Source organism: Archocentrus centrarchus, chromosome 8, assembly GCF_007364275.1.
Source record: "Archocentrus centrarchus isolate MPI-CPG fArcCen1 chromosome 8, fArcCen1, whole genome shotgun sequence".
Lineage (NCBI taxonomy): Eukaryota > Metazoa > Chordata > Actinopteri > Cichliformes > Cichlidae > Archocentrus > Archocentrus centrarchus.
This window is the reverse complement of record NC_044353.1, coordinates 23,229,944-23,246,636: the sequence shown is the minus strand read 5'-3', so window position 1 is coordinate 23,246,636 and position 16,693 is coordinate 23,229,944. Positions and strand designations below refer to the sequence as shown.

Here is a 16,693-nt window from a genome sequence, read left to right as displayed (position 1 = left end):
CAAAATGCATTTGAATGGCTGCATATATCTATTTGGGCTGCTTGATGTTTAATACAAATTGTGAATTCCTAGACTATAATATGATATTGTGTGCCCTCTTGTGGCCATATTTTATGACTACAGTAGCCACAGAGAAGTAAAAGTGAACTGAAGGGCCACAGAAGCAGAGGAAGTTGATTCAACAGTGCTAAAATTTGACAAGGTTATCATAGAATATTATTAATTATTAGTGTGACGATCCTCCGCTTCTGCCCTCTGTTTGTCATGCAAGAGGCCACAGAATTAGCTTTTAATTTTTTTAGCTAGATGTTGAACTGCTCAGTAATAAGGAACAACAAACGGGGGCCTTATCAAAATCTTTTCTCCTAAACACATCCCAAATTTAAAGCCTAGCTGCACTTAGCGGCAGGTTTTCTCTAAATAAAACAATCTTATATAAAATTATATGCATGCCTGTAGTAATTTTTTATGGTGATCTTGTTTTTATGGGCTTTAAGTCTCATGTGAAACACCCAGGAGGGAACATCACATATACATGTGAGGACATCTCTAAGGCAGGTATGAACCCCCTTCAGCCACATGCTGAGCGTTTGACTATTGCTCTGAATGCTTTCCAGAGGTCGGGATGAAGAGGAGGTCATGGAGACAAGCAGAAGGGTGCATGAGGAGCCTCGCAGACGTCTTGAGCAGCAGCAGCAGCAGCAGCACATTCAGGCTCCTTCACAACAACAGCAACAGCAATCAGTGCAGCAGGAGTCTCAGCCGGCCGCCATTCAGCAGCCTCCTCAGCCTCCCACACCGCCTCAGCCCACCACACAGAACCAGTTAGACCAACAGAGGGAGCTAGCCCGCCGCCGAGAGCAGGAGAGGAGGAGACGAGAAGCGGTGAGATGATTCTCCTAGGTTTAACATTCCTTGCATCTTTGGAGTACTACCTACCATGTAATACAAAAGATAGTGAACTGTTTGAACATCAACAATAGCAATGAGCATTAATGGCTGTTGTTCTTTTCTCTCTCCAGATGGCAGCAACTATTGACATGAACTTCCAAAGTGACTTAATGGCTATCTTTGAGGAGAACCTGTTTTGAGAAGAAGAGCAACTGAAACGAAACTGCAAAAAAAAAAATAATAGAAAACAAATAGAAAAATAGATTATGTAAACTTCCACTAAAATAAGAATCTGGCAACCATGCACCACGGAGGGACACGGACTGTACGTGACGGGTCCTGTTGAGACTGAGTACAAACACTGGACGGGCGGTCACAGCTTGGTTTGCCTATGTGGACTAAACACACACACATATCACACGGGGATGAGTCTCATTGTTTTGGATGCCGTTTCCTGGATATTTAGCATTACCTGGCTGATATCGCAGAGAAAGCGGACCCCTGTTAGCAGTGTTGCCTTTGTCACACTTGGTTCTTACAGTGTGTGCTTGTGTGTCTGTGGGCACAACAGTAACTGCAAGCGTGAAGACATCCCTCTGATAATGTTCGGACAGACTGCAGAGACACTGAGAAACTGCCAGATGTCTGAGTTGGTGAAGAAGAAGACTGGACTTTTATGTTCTGTTTTGTTTCTTGTAAGTGAAAATATGAACTTTTTTGGGGGGGTGGGGTGGGGGTGGGGGGCTTCCATACTGTAAATCATGTATATTTCTCAGCAGAGAAGGTACAGTTTGCCTTACACCTCTTTTTCCTAAACTGACCATTTCTTCTGTGGCCTGCACACACGGACAAACCAATAACGTTTGCAGACAAGGCTAGGAGCAGTGCAGACCTTTTTTCATTATCTAGTATCTACTGTAAAGAAGTATTTTCTTATACTACAATAACTGTTTATTTTGAATCTTTTTTTTTTTTCTCCTTCCTCTTTGAATCTTCTCACCAACACACTCCGCCAGCTACATCTATGCCAAACAACCCCAATATCTTTTATGCTAAATTACTTGTCCTAAAACATTTTTGGTAGCTAGTGGAAACCCCCCCCCTTAATATATGCATTATCATAGTTTCAGCAAGTATTTATCAAAGACAGAGTCAGTTAGGGTTTTTTCATCTTGCCTTGTATTTTTAATTGAGAGCTACAGTAGGAAACCGGTAGCAGAAGAGGGCGAGAGTCCGGTCATTTCTAAGCTTTAGTTTGGAGTTTTCACTACATATGTTGCACCATCGTTCGTGTTACACTTTTAGACATACTGTTGGAGAAGTCTATACGATTGGCCGGATCACAGCAGTCACTACTGGATCAGTCAAGCCCTCCTCGGTGTTCCCTCTGATCTTGCGTAAAGGATTAGGGCAGAGAAGGGGACAATCAGGGGAATTAGACAAACACCTTTCTGTAGCTGTTCCTTGAATCAGGTTAGTAAAATAGTTGACAGGACCGGAAAGAGCTCCCTGTTTGGTTTTTTTCACATTGAATCTAGTTCACTAAGGGCACAGTGTCGACAGTATAAACTAAAAAGAAATGATTTGCAAAAGTCAAGAAATGGAAAATGCTGAAAAAAACAGTTTTGATTTCTCTCTTTGTTCTTGTTTGATAAAATTGTGGATGTGATTCTTCTAATTCTGTTCTCGGGGACATTTGTTGGAGCAGGGACGGGCTGAAATCCGAACACCTCTCGTCCTCTCTGCGTGTCTCTTATGGTGTTTTTTTTTTTTTCTCCAGTGCCTGTATTGTATTGCAGTTCTTGTTGGCTTATATTACACTTTGACGGGGTTTAGAAAGGGGCGAGTCAGCAGTGGGCGGTGTAATATTTAAGTGGGGTGGGAGATTTTTTTTTTTTTTTTTCTTTTGAAGGAGTTTGTGTATAAAAAAGAAAAAGGAAAAAAAAAAAAGAGGGGGAGGAAAAAAAAGACAAAAGTCATAAAAAAGGAAAAGACAGCGTTTTATAATTTACCCGTTACCAGAATTCGGGTTTTAAAGTTAGTTTTAGCTGGACTTCTATGAGTGTACACACCTGACAACTACTTTCTCATTTTGTTCAATCAGCATATTTTACATAGATCTGTTTCAGTGTCGCCACACTAGCGTTTGAGTCTGGTTTGTGAGTGTGACTGTGTAAATTTGGATGGTTGTGTGTGTGTGTGTGTGTGTGTTTTGGTTCAGTTTTTTTTCTTAGTGTGTGGTGCAGGGAGATGATGTTTCCCGATGTAGATAAGCAGTCTGTTAATGAGGAGAATAAAAAGATGGCGAGTACTTCAGGAGAACTCGTTTCTGTGCTTGAGTCACATCTTTTAATTTCTATGAAGTCCACCATATATAACTATATAATTTTATTATTAGATTGGTTTTGAAAGGGTAAAAAAAAATGTCATTCCTTTTTTTTTTTCTTTCTCACAATAACTGTGCCATGAGTTTTATGGAGAATGTGCTGACCTGCAGCTCAGCCCAGAGTTTGCTTTATTCAGGTATCTTATTTTGTGTTACATTTGTTCTGTTTGGGGGTTTTTGTTCAGACATTTTCCTCGATTATTGTATGTGAGTGGTCTATCGAGGTCTCTGATTAAGTCTGTTATGCTCATTGAATAAACTCATCTCTTTTTTTATAGAAAATAAAAAAAATAAACAAAATTCTGCCCTTTTCAGACTCTTACTGTATGAAATGTCTCTTGGAGTTGGTGTGCAGCTCAGTGTCAACAGGGAGCTGCAGGCAGAGAAACAATAGTAACAATACTTTGATACAGAAAATCTACAGGTCAAGATTTGTAGTGCTCTTTATATATATTTGTATATGTGTTATATTTGATGCAAGTTTTACCCTGATTTTCCCACGCACAGAGGTCGGTCAATATTGGGGTTTTTTTTCTTTCTTTCTTTCTTTTTCAATTTCAGGAATACAGGAGGTAGCTGTGACACTTGGCGTAAAATAGATTAGGATGCATTTTTTTTTCTATTGTAGCTTTCTCCTGTATGTATGAAAATGATTAAATTGTGTATGATTATATGTTGAGCTCTGCATTAAGAAAAGATCTAACAGGTATGAACAAAAACTCTGAAAAGAACTGCTGTTGTAACAGTTCTTTTAGCATTTTCTCTGATTACACTATATTGCCAAAAGTATTCACTCATCCATCCAAATCACTGAATTCAGGTGTTCCAATCACTTCCATGGCCACAGGTGTATAAACCAAGCATCTAGGCATGCAGACTGCTTCTACAAACATTTGTTAAAGAATGGGTCACTCTCAGGAGCTCAGTGAATTCCAGCATCATACCGTGATAGGATGCCACCTGTGCAACAAGTCCAGTCATGAATTTCCTCACTACTAAATATTCCACAGTCAACTGTTAGTGGTATTATAACAAAAGTGGAAGTGACTGGGAACAACAGCAACTCAGCCATGAAGTGGTAGACCACATAAAATAACAGAGCAGGGTCAGCGGATGCTGAAGCACATAGTCAGTTGTTACAGACCTCCAAACTTCATGTGGCCTTCAGATTAGCTCAAGAACACTGCGTGGAGAGCTTCATGGAATCGGTTTCCATGGCCAAACAGCTACATCCGAGCCTTACATCACTAATCGCAATGCAAAGTGTCAGATGCAGTGGTGTAAAGCACACCACCACTGGACTCTAGAGCAGTGGAGACATGTCCTCGGGAGTGATGAATCATGCTTCTCTCTCTGGCAATCTCATGAATGAGGCTGGGTTTGCCAGGACAACAGTACTTTCCTGACTGCGTTGTGCCAAGTGTAAAGTTTGGTGACAGCAGGATTGTGGTGTGGGGTTGTTTTTCAGGAGTTAGACTTGGCCCCTTAATTCCGGTGAAAGGAACTGTTAATGCTTCAGCATACCAAGGCATTTTGGACAATTTTATGCTCCTAACTTTATGGGAACAGTTGTGAATGGCCCCTTCCTGTTCCAAGATGACTGCACACCAGCGCACAAACCAAGTGAGTGAGTTTGGTCTGGAAGAACTTGACTGGCCTGCACAGAGTCCTGACCTCAGCCTGGTAGAACACCTTTGGGATGAATTACAGCGGTACTGCGAGCGAGGCCTCGCAGTACCGCTGCAACATCAGTGTCTGACCTCACAAATGCACTTCTGGAACAATGGTCAAAGATTCCTAAATCTTGTGGAAAGCCTTCCCAGAAGATTTGAAGATGTTATAGCTGCAAAGGGTGGACTGACATCATATTAAACCTTATGGATTAAGAGTGGGATGTTACCCGCATTCATAAGCATGTGAAGGCAGACAAGCAAATAATTTTGGCAATATAGTGTTGATGGTGCACATCAGCATGTTTTCACCTGCTGTTGCAGGATGCTGTAACTGTTTGTTAAGCTAAGGAGATGCTGCACTGACTAGATTACTGTAACAAAGTGAAACTCTAACACTGGAGAAGCAGTGTTCCCACGGTTCTTGCTGTAATGATACCTACGGCTTCTTTAGACTGATTTATTATTATTATTTTGGCCTTTTGTGGCTTTATTCAACAGTGTGCAGTGGGGAAAGAGTGAGAGATGGGGAAGACAAATGGCCACAGGTCGGGATGCAAACCCAAGCTGCCAGCTCATCCGCTCATCCTAGACTGATAATTTTTAATTCGTTATTTACAGTTTACTAATATTAGGAAGTAGACGCTTAGGTTGTTTTATTTTGAAGTTACCAGTCGGAAGTGATAATATGGTATTGTGTCTGACTTGATTCTAAAATCGATGACCAACGTAGTCCTTTTCCGTGCCCTCTAGTAGTCACATTAATGAACTGCGTATAAATTAGTCGCAGTGCGTAATTACAGTCAGGACGAACAAGTCAGACTCAACGCGATTATCAGAAATGTTAATAAAGATTGCTGTTGAGGTCCCTTCTACCAGGTATTTATTAGAGAAGCGCATCACAGTTATTAAGCTGTGTTATTAATATATATTTTTTAAGTTTTTTTAAGTTTAGGTCACTTCTAGCAGATTTTTCCTAGAGAAGCGTATTAAACTGTATTAATGGACTGACACACGCCGTAATAACTGTTTTTGTTTGGATTGCTAAAATAAGGGAGCAGCCAAAAGAACAATAAATATAATAAATGTACAAACCCCCTTTGGGGGAATTGTACGAATTTATTAGTTGATTTCACCGAGTTGTCTACTAATTTTATTTTGAAATTAATTACCGGAAATTGTTAGCATATTTTAAAATAGTATTAACGGTAGTTTGACGTTTTAATGTGCTGTAGTTCCTAATTTTGGCCGCCAGAGGGTAGTGAATGTTTATTATTGTAAATGACACTAATTCAACGGTCCCTGTTTCCTAAGGTGTTGTTACAGATAACAGAGCCGTATGTTTGATTTGAACGTTCACTGCCCTCTGGCGGTCTACATGAGGAACTACATCATGGTAACGCATCAGTTAACCGTCAATAGAAATTTAGAATAGCCTAACATTTCCGTAACTTAATTTCAAAATAAAATTAGTAGACAACTCGGTGAAATCAACTAATAAACTATATAAATTGTTGTGCATTTGATTTGTAGTTATCAACTTATATTTTAAATTTGAAGCTCCTTTGGGCTGCTCGCTTGTCACAGAGGGTCGCTCCGCCTGTTTGATTTGTCAGAATCTTTACGGGAGACAACCCCAAAGTGGATTTGTACAAACAGCGCCTTGAGGTGACTGCATGATGTGATTTGGTGCTTTATAAATAAAATTGAATTGAAAAGAATACTTCCGTCTGATGTCGAATCAGCAGTCTTTGGCTTGGCAAGAGTGTGTTAACCACTACACTATAGATGAACTCTATATTTATTGTTCTTTTGGCTGCTCACTTGTTTCCTAAGGTGTTGTCAAAGATAACACCTATGCCGTATGTTTAATTTGAACATTCACTGCCCTCTGGCGGTCAACATGAGGAACTACATCATGGTCGTACATAAATTAACCGTCAATACAAATTTAGAATAGCCTAACATTTCCGGTACTTAATTTCAAAATAACAGTAACAAACAAATATAAATATGCTATAAAAGCTAATCATTAATTGTATAAATCTTCGTAAATGTGATTGTTATTTATCCAGTTATATTTATTAGTTATTATGTTAAATTAATCGACATAATTTCATTTTGGTCCCACATTCATACAAATGTATACAATTTTCCGTTTTCTACACTCACTGATATATATACAGCGACAGTATGGGACTGTTTACTGAAATAACGTAAGAACAAACCTATAAAATCAATATTGCCTTTCGTTTCAGTCTATACATCTCTGTACATTGAATTGTCAATGTGATTGTTATATAAATCAGCAACAGTTGACTAGTTTAATGCTGCAGAGCTGATGAGTAATGCCATTTTGCTTTCCAAATCTAGTAACTCAAGGCTCTACCTCTGGATGAAAGCTCACCTCATACAGCAGTGATTTATTCTAGCATAAACATTCTTTTAGTAAAACGCTTAAAAGTATAAAAAGTAAATATTCAAATAATTATGCTCACTTTATAACGTGACGTTTGCTAGATTATAATGGATGAAATGCGCCACAGTCCGTCCGTCCATTTACTTCCGTTTATCCAGTTCAGGGCCACAAGGCCTGAAGCCTATCCCAGTTGTCATAGGCCAACGCAGTTCCGCAAATGACCACAAGAGGGCAGAAAACAGCAAGCAACGCCACTTGGCGACTTTTCTATCAATAATACCGAACTATACTTCTACCACCGTCTTTGCTTTTAATGATAATTATGCATTATTAAATTAATAAGAAATTGCACCAAGTGATTAATATTTCCAAATTCTGTATACAATCATAACATTTACTGTGTATATTACACTTTAAGAGCATCTTACTACACTCATCTATACAGATCTCAGACCCTACTGCTCATTTTACCACAGGATCTACTCTACCACAGGACATCGCCTTCCACATCTCTTCCAGCTCTTCCTTCAGCCGGGACAAATGGGATTGCCCCTTTCGCTTATTCAGAGACCGCTGTGTCTTGCAGCAGCTGCTTGAAGTCCAACCAGATGTTTCAGCATGTTTTAGTCTTGTGTCCCCTAGGGACACCTTATTTGCGCAGCTTGCACCCTGGGTCCTGTGTGCGGCGCTATACTTGCCTCTCTGTGCTATTCTTCAGGTTGGCTTTTCCTAGCCACTGGTAGGGCATATTGATGTCAGTCACCTCTTCAAATCTGCCAGTTATACATTGCATGCAATGGCTTAGTCTTTTACAGCATTGCATTTTCCTCATCATCACATCTATTCTCTGCTGCCTGAGGCGCTCCCTTAACTTTCCAGAGTTTCAGGGTGCTGGACTTTGCATGGAAACCCATTTGGATTGTGAGGCGTATCTTGATATCTGACAGCATTTCTGGTCATAACATGACAACATTGACGGTCAGCTGCGATGATGGTCCTGGAGGAACATCGATTAGGAGATTTCAGATACAGTCATAAACAAACAGACTTAAAAAGACAAAAATATTCTGTCACCTTGAAACTGATTATGAGAAGATATGTAATCAGGTTTGATGATTTAAAGAGCAGCACAGTGTGAGGAGCAGAGTAGATAAATGGATCAGTTTCACCTGAGAGTCTGGGGTTTGGATCCTGTGTGAAAAGTCATTGCTGACTCACTGCTTTTAGACTCATTTGTTTTGACAGTTTTCATTTGTAATGTGGTTAAATTTAAGCAGCAAAATTTAGGTCTATAGACATGCTTTCGCAAACATGGCTTAGACAACTTTTTTTTTCCTCAGAAAGCCCTGAGGGCAAACTTCTCACGGATCTGTGGACGCACAGAATAGTACACAACACGACAGATCCACCCACTTTGTGCAAATCTTTACCTTTGATACTATACAGTTTTAAAGTTGACATTTGAGTCAGGTGGTCACTTTTACATTACATTTACATTACATCAGCGCGATGGATCTGTTTCATTTCTGGACCTGGAGCAACATTATGATGGTGCAGGGATAATAACCCCGGCTACAGCCCATCACCGCGGACACTGAGTGTCAGTGAACTTTCGCGATTCAATCAAACACAAGCATCGTACAAATACTTTCAAAATTAAATAACCTAAAAACACAAATACTCTATCAACAAAGGTGCGCTAAAACGATCATTTAGTCCAGGTTATTAACAACAGTGTTGTTGTCGCTATAGATTCTTCCCCCAGTGTATTTATTGCCACTGCAAATTAAGAATTTAACCTCTCCATATCTCAGTCAAATCTCAGTTGCGTTGTTTCTCCCTTTCCTCTGAATTACTGGATGGCCTCGTGACCGATTAACAAGTCACTGCTTGCTTCATATGTAGCACCGACTCTTTGGGGGCAGCTTTTTCCTCCTCCCCCCAAAGACTAACTTTAAAAAAAAAAAAAAAGTGATCAAACACTTCAGTTGATGCTAAAGCTACCTACTTCAAATTTAGTTCAGATTTATCCACAAACAAAGTTTGTGTTGTCCGACTTTTCAGGCTGTACGTGGAGGCAGCGCTGATACCTGTCCGTCAGGTCCAGCTGATCCTCATTTTTCAAGGCGTCGGCTTGAACATGTTGCGTGGCGTGGACAGTCAACGGTGAAGCCAACCAAAGGATCTTCTGTTTTTTTCCGATGGCACCTAACACCTCCTGTTTCATATCGGACCTGTCTGAATGGAGGACGCGCTAAAAGAGACGGTAAATTTCATTTTGTTAAACTTCTCATTTGTAAGCAAAATCTGCATGAGATTAAGTGACACAGGCGGGTATCAGTGGCACATAGCTAACTTCACTTCAGGTCTGAACACGTTGTATTAACGGGAATATTTTACTTTCCCACTTTTATATCCTTTAATCCCAACTGTTGTTGTCCCAGACAGAGGACCAGAATATGAAACGCTAGACGCACACCTGAAACTCTGGATTCACAACACGACCCGTGTGCGCACAAACGCGCATAACCTGCGCATTTTTTTCCCCGTAACGTAGTTCCTACTACTTTAAAAAATATATATATTATTATTAATTTTTTTTCTCAACCATTGCACGTCCACGAGACAATTTCCAATCCAGTCCAGCTCTGGATGTAGAAACGTCGCTGCTCGGTGTACCACGAGTTAGACACGGACTTTAAAAAAAAGAAAGAAGTGCAGTTTCACGGAGTATGAAAGTGAGAGCAGTGAGAAAGAAAAAAAAAAACACTTTCATTTCAAGTTCGCTGTTCTGATATAACGAACTAAAGAAAAACTAATGAAGGCAAATAAATAAATAAAATAAATAACGGATGATATTTACCACAGAAGTGTTTGAAAAAGAAGTCCTCCAGCTGCAAATGTACATTACGCACGTATAGCACCGACTTTTACTACAATAACTACTACTGTTTAATGCTAAATATATGATGCACTAATATAGGTTTGTGTTGGTAAACAGAAACCGTTATAACAATGTAGATTCTGAGAAATGATCTGCCTGCATGCCTGAGTTCTGGACATTATTTCCTTCTAATGTTTGTGTGTAAGAAAAAGCAAATTCTTGTTTTATAGTTTTTATAACGTAAAGTTTATAAAAGTTTCATATCTGAGAAAAGGGAACTGCATAAGTCTTGAGCCACTTTGTTTATATTTTGCTTCCAAGGAGGCAGATTTAAGCAGTGATTCTTCTAAACGTCTTTCAAAGTTTGTTTTTAGACATTGGTTGCTTTTTCCTTACCTGACCATTTTCAGAGGAATGTTTTTGTTAAGCTTAATGCTGAATTGAATGAATTATTTAAGCCTAAAAAATTCACATAACTCACTGGATGACCCAGTGTTGAGTCTACAATAGAAAACTTAGCAAAGAACCAATTTTAAAATTGTATCTTTAGACATTTTGTTACTAACAGCCTGTGCCAAAAACACAATTTGTTCCCACTTCTTTAGTTGAATCTACAAAAAAAAAAAAAAAAAAAATGCAAAGGATAACTCAATTTGACAAGCATAAAATTGTATTTTTGCACCAAAAATGTGATTCCTAAAGAGATACTAGAGGAAAATGTGGCACATCTTGATGCTTGCAGTGTACTTACAAAAGAAAAAAAGAAAAGCAAACTGGACAACTGGAAAACAAAAGAAGTGACAGGCTTTAAAAACTATCTTCAGCAGATGAACAGTATCTAACAGTCATGTCCTTAAGAAATAGGGAAGACCTGACACAGGACCTCTTGACCAGTTGATCATCTACTGTTTACTGAAGCTTCATCAGAAATGGTCTCAGTGGAAGGGTGAAGAAGCCATTCTTAAGGAGGGAAAGCTGAGAAGAAATGCTGAGGTATGCCAAATTACACAAGAAATGGACTGAACATCAGTGGCAACAGGTCTGATGGAGCGATAAATCCAAATTTGAAATTTTTGGTTCAAATCATCGTCAACACGCACAGAAGAGGTCAAGGGAGAGGTACAACAGTATCGACAGCCATCTGTGAAACACAGTGGAGGCTCTTTCATGGTTTGGGGCTGCATTTTAGTCAGTGGTGTTGGGGATCTTGTCAAAATTGATGGCATTATGAACACTGATATGTACTGTCAGATTTTGATCCATCATGCAATACCATTTAGAAAGCAGCTGATTGGCAAAGGCTTCACTGCCAGTGCAGTAAAAGCATACCCAGATAGAAAAACGCACAATAGAACACTATCAGTCATGGATCGGCCTCCCCAGAGCCCAGACCTCAACATTATTGAAGCAGTGTGGGATCATCTTGGCAGAGAACAGAACAAAAGGCAGCCAACATCCAAAGAAGAGCTTTGAATGTCGTTTAAGAAACCTGGAGAACTTTTCCTGAAGACTGCTTAAAGGAATTAGAAGAAAGCTTCCTCAGAGAGTTCAGGCTGTGTTGAAAAATTAAAGGTGGTCATGCCAAAAATTGACTTTCAAGCTCTTAAGGCAAAAACAAAGTTTGTACAATTATGTACTGTTTTCATTTATGTTTGCATATGTTTCAATAAGCCTATTGATCTCATTTTCTGTTTTCTTAGCAAAATATAAAGAGAGGAGTTGCTTAAGACTTTTGCACAGTACTTTATGTTGAAATGTTCTTTGTTTCCTGTTGACTCACTTCTTGTATTATCCTTCAGCATCTGCTTTGGGTCTGCAGGTATGGCCACAGAAAGTAATACCTGTGACTACAGCCACAATGTCACCTTCTTCTACAACCTTGTGGCTAAGAAGATCAGTGTGGGATGGAATACACGGGACTATATTGTCATTGGACTGGGCTTGACAGTATGTGTTATTGTACTCCTGGCCAACCTGCTGGTGATGGTAGCCATTTTTATGAACCGCCGCTTCCACTTTCCCATCTACTACCTCCTTGGCAACATGGCTGCAGCAGATCTGTTTGCAGGTATTGCCTATACCAACCTGATGTTGAACACAGGCCCCTGGACCAGAACACTTACCAAGCAGCAGTGGTATGTCCGTGGGGCTTTGATTGACATCAGCCTCACAGCCTCTGTTGCCAACCTCCTTGCTGTAGCTGTGGAGCGACACCAGACCATCATCACCATGCAGCTTCACAGCAATATGCCCAAGCGGCGTGTGGTGTTATTGATAGTCTGCATATGGGCCATAGGTATCATCATGGGCCTCGTGCCGACATTTTGGAACTGTGAGTGTGATCTTGAGGACTGCTCCACTGTTGCGCCGCTCTACAGCCGCCGCTTCCTTGTCTTCTGGGCAATTCTCAACCTGCTCACTTTCTTCATTATGGTGGCCGTGTACGCTCGTATCTTCATCTATGTGAGATACCAAAGTGAGAACACGTCTCAACACACCTCCAAGATGCGACAACAGGCTATTGTCAACCTGATGAAAACAATCTCCATGGTTCTGGGTGAGAAGCTGTTTACTTAGAAGCACTCTTAAAATACACTTGTGCACTATACAAAATATTAAAATGCTTGCAGTTATTGGCAGCATTATTTTCAGAGTTACTCAGCAAAGTTTAATGGCTTTACCTGATTTTACTTCACTGTTTCATGTGAACTTTCAGGATTGTTTTTTGTAGTAAAGATGACTATTGTTGGTGTGCTTTATCTCACTGATCTGAGTTATAATGCTTCGCGTGTGTACACCCTGCCATCTACCAACCAGTTTTGCAGCTTTTGTTTGTCAGATCATGCCTGATTATTACTGGTCTTTTAAGCTGAAACGTTGTTAGGACTTTCCAGTAAAACTGAAGTGCATTTCTCGTCATAGTAAACCTCTTTCTTCAGGTGACTCATCTCCTGGAGGTAAATATGTTTGTCTGGCAGCTAGCCTTGAAACTAAGCAATCGAGATAAAAATATGACCCAAGAGACTCTGGTGTCATATTACATCACATCTTTAGGGAGTCTTTCCGGTTCTCATCAACAGTCCACATCTCTGCAGGTGCCTTTGTAATCTGCTGGACACCCGGCCTCGTGACTCTCTTACTGGATGGACTACTGGGTAAAGGCAGTCATGCCAGCCACTATGAGAAATACTGTTTGGTCATAGCCGAGTGCAACTCTCTGGTCAATCCTATCATCTATTCCCTGCGGGATGACGAGATGCGGAAGACGTTCAAGTGGATTCTGTGCTGTCTGTGTCGGAGAGGTGCTCCTCAGCAGAGAGAACATTCACTTGTTAGAAGGAGCACTTCAATACCAGAGGTACCCTCACTTATTAGCATATTACTGTTACACAGACGATTTTTGACCTGGTGGTGCAACCTGTGAAATGTAAACTTTAGACCCTCAAAGCACTTAAAACAGGCTTATATTAATATTTGTGGTACTTTGTTCCAACTTCAGATTATTGCTCATTGCTTCTGGCTCAATTTGAGATTTCTCACACTTCCTTTCAGTGAATCATGCAAGTTTTCATTTTCATTTGCTGGACATGCAAGTTTCTAATATAATGCATAAAAGCGTTTTTGGGTTTCCTGTTCTGGGCCTTGTTCCACATAGCAGGTTCCGCAAAATCGGAGTCTAACCCTGTGCTCGGAGGTTTCAGTTCAGAAGTTTGATCAGTGTCAGTTCAGTCCACTGTGACTATGTTTATATGAAAGCCAACTTTCTGATATCAAGATTCACCATGGCAACCGGTAAATAAGGAGCAGAGCCTCCAGTTTTATTTCATTAGCCTGAGAAATGAATGTGAAAAAAGTAAATGGACTGGGACTTGTATGGTACATTTCTACTCAATTGGAGCACTCAAAGTGCTTTCTACTAGAAGTCTTATTTACTTGGTCACACATTCATACAGTGCTTGTATCTATACCATTCACACACAGACTGATGGATGCATCAAGGGCAACTTGGGGTTCAGTATCTTGTCCAAGGATAGTTAAACACAGATTAGAGTCAGTGATTGATCCACCAACTTTTCAATTGGTAGACAACCCGCGCTGTTACCTGAGCCACAGCCACCTGGAATTGTGTGACATTATGGCTAAAAAGGACAATTTAATCCAGTTTTAGGATCTGTTTTAGCTCACCCATCATCCCTCAAATATTTACATCATCTCCAAACAACATGCAAACTGTGACTTTTTTCATAAGTGTGACTGATTACAACACAACAAATGAATCTTCAATGTGTTTTGCTTCATGCAAATGGGGGAGGAGTCAGAGAAACTGACGCCTGCCAGTGAGCAGGTTTGCTTTAGTCTGTTACTTGTAATTAGCTGTTTCTGGAACAGAAAACCTAGTGTTTGCCACATCTTAGGATCAACTTGAGTTTCCAGTAAACCTGCTTTCTGGAAGAGAGCCCTGATAAGGTACCGAGAAATCTTCTTTTAATCCTGGTCTTGTAAAAGTGGTTGAGGGGAAGACCTGCACAGAATTGGTAAATGTAAAATTTGAGTCTATGTGATTATAAAATTCAGCTAAATTTTATTTATAAGGTGTTTTATATTGTAAGGTAAAGACCCTAGAATAATATACACTGCTCAAAAAAAAATATAAAGGGAACACTTAAACAACACAATATAACTCCAAGTAAATCAAACTTCTGTGAAATCAAACTGTCCACTTAGGAAGCATCACTGATTGACAATCAATTTCACATGCTGTTGTGCAAATGGAATAGACAACAGGTGGAAATTATTGGCAATTAACAAGACACACTCAATAAAGGAGTGGTTCTGCAGGTGGGGACCACAGACCACTTCTCAGTACCTATGCTTTCTGGCTGATGTTTTGGTCACTTCTGAATGTTGGTGATGCTTTCACACTCGTGGTAGCATGAGACAGACTCTACAACCCACACAAGTGGCTCAGGTAGTGCAGCTCATCCAGGATGGCACATCAATGCGATCTGTGGCAAGAAGGTTTGCTGTGTTTGCCAGCGTAGTGTCCAGAGGCTGGAGGCGCTACCAGGAGACAGGCCAGTACACCAGGAGACATGGAGGAGGTCGTAGGAGGGCAACAACCCAGCAGCAGGACCGCTACCTCTGCCTTTGTGCAAGGAGGAACAAGAGGAGCACTGCCAGAGCCCTGCAAAATGACCTTCAGCAGGCCACAAATGCGCATGTGTCTGCACAAATGGTTAGAAACCAACTCCATGAGCATGGTATGAGGGCCCGACGTCCACAGATGGGGGTTGTGCTCACATCCCAACACCGTGCAGGATGCTTGGCATTTGCCAGAGAACACCAGGATTGGCAAATTCGCCACTGGCGCCCTGTGCTCTTCACAGATGAAAGCAGGTTCACACTGAGCACATGTGACAGAGTCTGGAGACGCCGTGGAGAGCGATCTGCTGCCTGCAACATCCTTCAGCATGACTGGTTTGGCAGTGGGTCAGTAAGGGTGTGGGGTGGCATTTCTTTGGAGGGCCGCACAGCCCTCCGTGTGCTCACCAGAGGTAGCTTGACTGCCATTAGGCACCGAGGTGAGATCCTCAGACCCCTTGTAAACCATATGTTGGTGCGGTTGGCCCTGGGTTCCTCCTAATGCAGGACAATGCTAGACCTCATGTGGGTGGAGTGTGTCAGCAGTTCCTGCAAGATGAAGGCATTGAAGCTATGGACTGGCTCGCCCGTTCCCCAGACCTGAATCTGATTGAGCACATCTGGGACATCACGTCCCGCTCCATCCACCAACGTCACGTTGCACCACAGACTGTCCAGGAGTTGGCGGATGCTTTAGTCCAGGTCTGGGAGGAGATCCCTCAGGAGACCATCCGCCACCTCATCAAGAGCATGCCCAGGCACTGTAGGGAGGTCATACAGGCACGTTGGGGCCACACACAATACCGAGCCTCATTTTGACTTGCTTTAAGGACATTAGATCAAAGTTGGATCAGCCTGTAGTGTATTTTTCCACTTTAATTTTGCATGTGACTCCAAATCCAGGCCTCCATTGGTTAATAAATTTGATTTCCACTGATGAGTTTTGTGTGATTTTGTCAGCACATTCAACTTTGTACAGAACAAAGTATTCAATGAGAATATTTCATTCATTCAGATCTAGGATGTTATTTGAGTGTTCCCTTTATTTTTCTGAGCAGTGTACTTTTCTGACACTCTTGAAATTCAAAACCTACTTTTTCTGTCATGTTACATTCAAATTATTTTCTTTCTTATAGGGAAATCTTGACTGTGACCTGAAGTCAGGAGAGACCATGTGTTAGGATGACAACACGAAAAGACAACACCTGGTCAGTGTCCAGGTTACAATGGTAGTTCAAAAATACTGTAATATAAGCAAGATGTATATGTTTATTCTGCTAGACAGCTAATTTCTGCAAGGC

The 16,693-nt window shown here is 40.8% G+C and overlaps 2 protein-coding genes across 9 annotated transcripts in view; both read left to right on the top strand.

The window, feature by feature from the left end:
- The window catches only part of brd4 (bromodomain containing 4), a 33,241-nt gene extending 32,124 nt beyond the window's left edge, over nucleotides 1–1,117 (top strand). For all 6 annotated transcript variants that reach the window (XM_030735190.1, XM_030735187.1, XM_030735188.1 and 3 more), the window contains 2 exons: nucleotides 618–885; nucleotides 1,023–1,117. In XM_030735190.1, coding sequence (XP_030591050.1) covers nucleotides 618–885; nucleotides 1,023–1,091 — 337 coding nt within the window. In that variant the 3' untranslated portion in view covers nucleotides 1,092–1,117. The remainder of the gene's footprint in view (nucleotides 1–617; nucleotides 886–1,022) is intronic.
- A 4,643-nt stretch (nucleotides 1,118–5,760) lies between these two features.
- On the top strand, nucleotides 5,761–16,686 carry lpar2a (lysophosphatidic acid receptor 2a). Of its 3 annotated transcripts, XM_030735233.1 has the most exons (5): nucleotides 5,761–5,826; nucleotides 9,431–9,632; nucleotides 12,070–12,807; nucleotides 13,346–13,608; nucleotides 16,529–16,686. In XM_030735233.1, the coding sequence occupies exons 3-5, from the start codon at nucleotides 12,072–12,074 to the stop codon at nucleotides 16,571–16,573; spliced, it is 1,044 nt and encodes a 347-aa protein (XP_030591093.1). In that variant the 5' UTR covers nucleotides 5,761–5,826; nucleotides 9,431–9,632; nucleotides 12,070–12,071; the 3' UTR covers nucleotides 16,574–16,686. The 3 variants fall into 3 exon arrangements, with proteins under 3 accessions (XP_030591093.1, XP_030591094.1, XP_030591095.1); XM_030735234.1 differs by lacking the exon at nucleotides 5,761–5,826 and having other exon boundaries at nucleotides 9,393–9,632; XM_030735235.1 differs by lacking the exons at nucleotides 5,761–5,826; nucleotides 9,431–9,632 and adding an exon at nucleotides 9,870–9,919.
- The last annotated feature ends 7 nt before the right edge of the window (nucleotides 16,687–16,693 follow it).

Bases quoted from the DNA above. Each gene is read 5' to 3' on its own strand.
- lpar2a (XM_030735233.1), top strand. From the start codon at position 12,072: ATGGCCACAGAAAGTAATACCTGTGACTACAGCCACAATGTCACCTTC. The intron at 12,808-13,345 runs GTGAGAAGCTGT...ACATCTCTGCAG, and splicing joins AACAATCTCCATGGTTCTGG to GTGCCTTTGTAATCTGCTGG. The intron at 13,609-16,528 runs GTACCCTCACTT...TCTTTCTTATAG, and splicing joins GGAGCACTTCAATACCAGAG to GGAAATCTTGACTGTGACCT.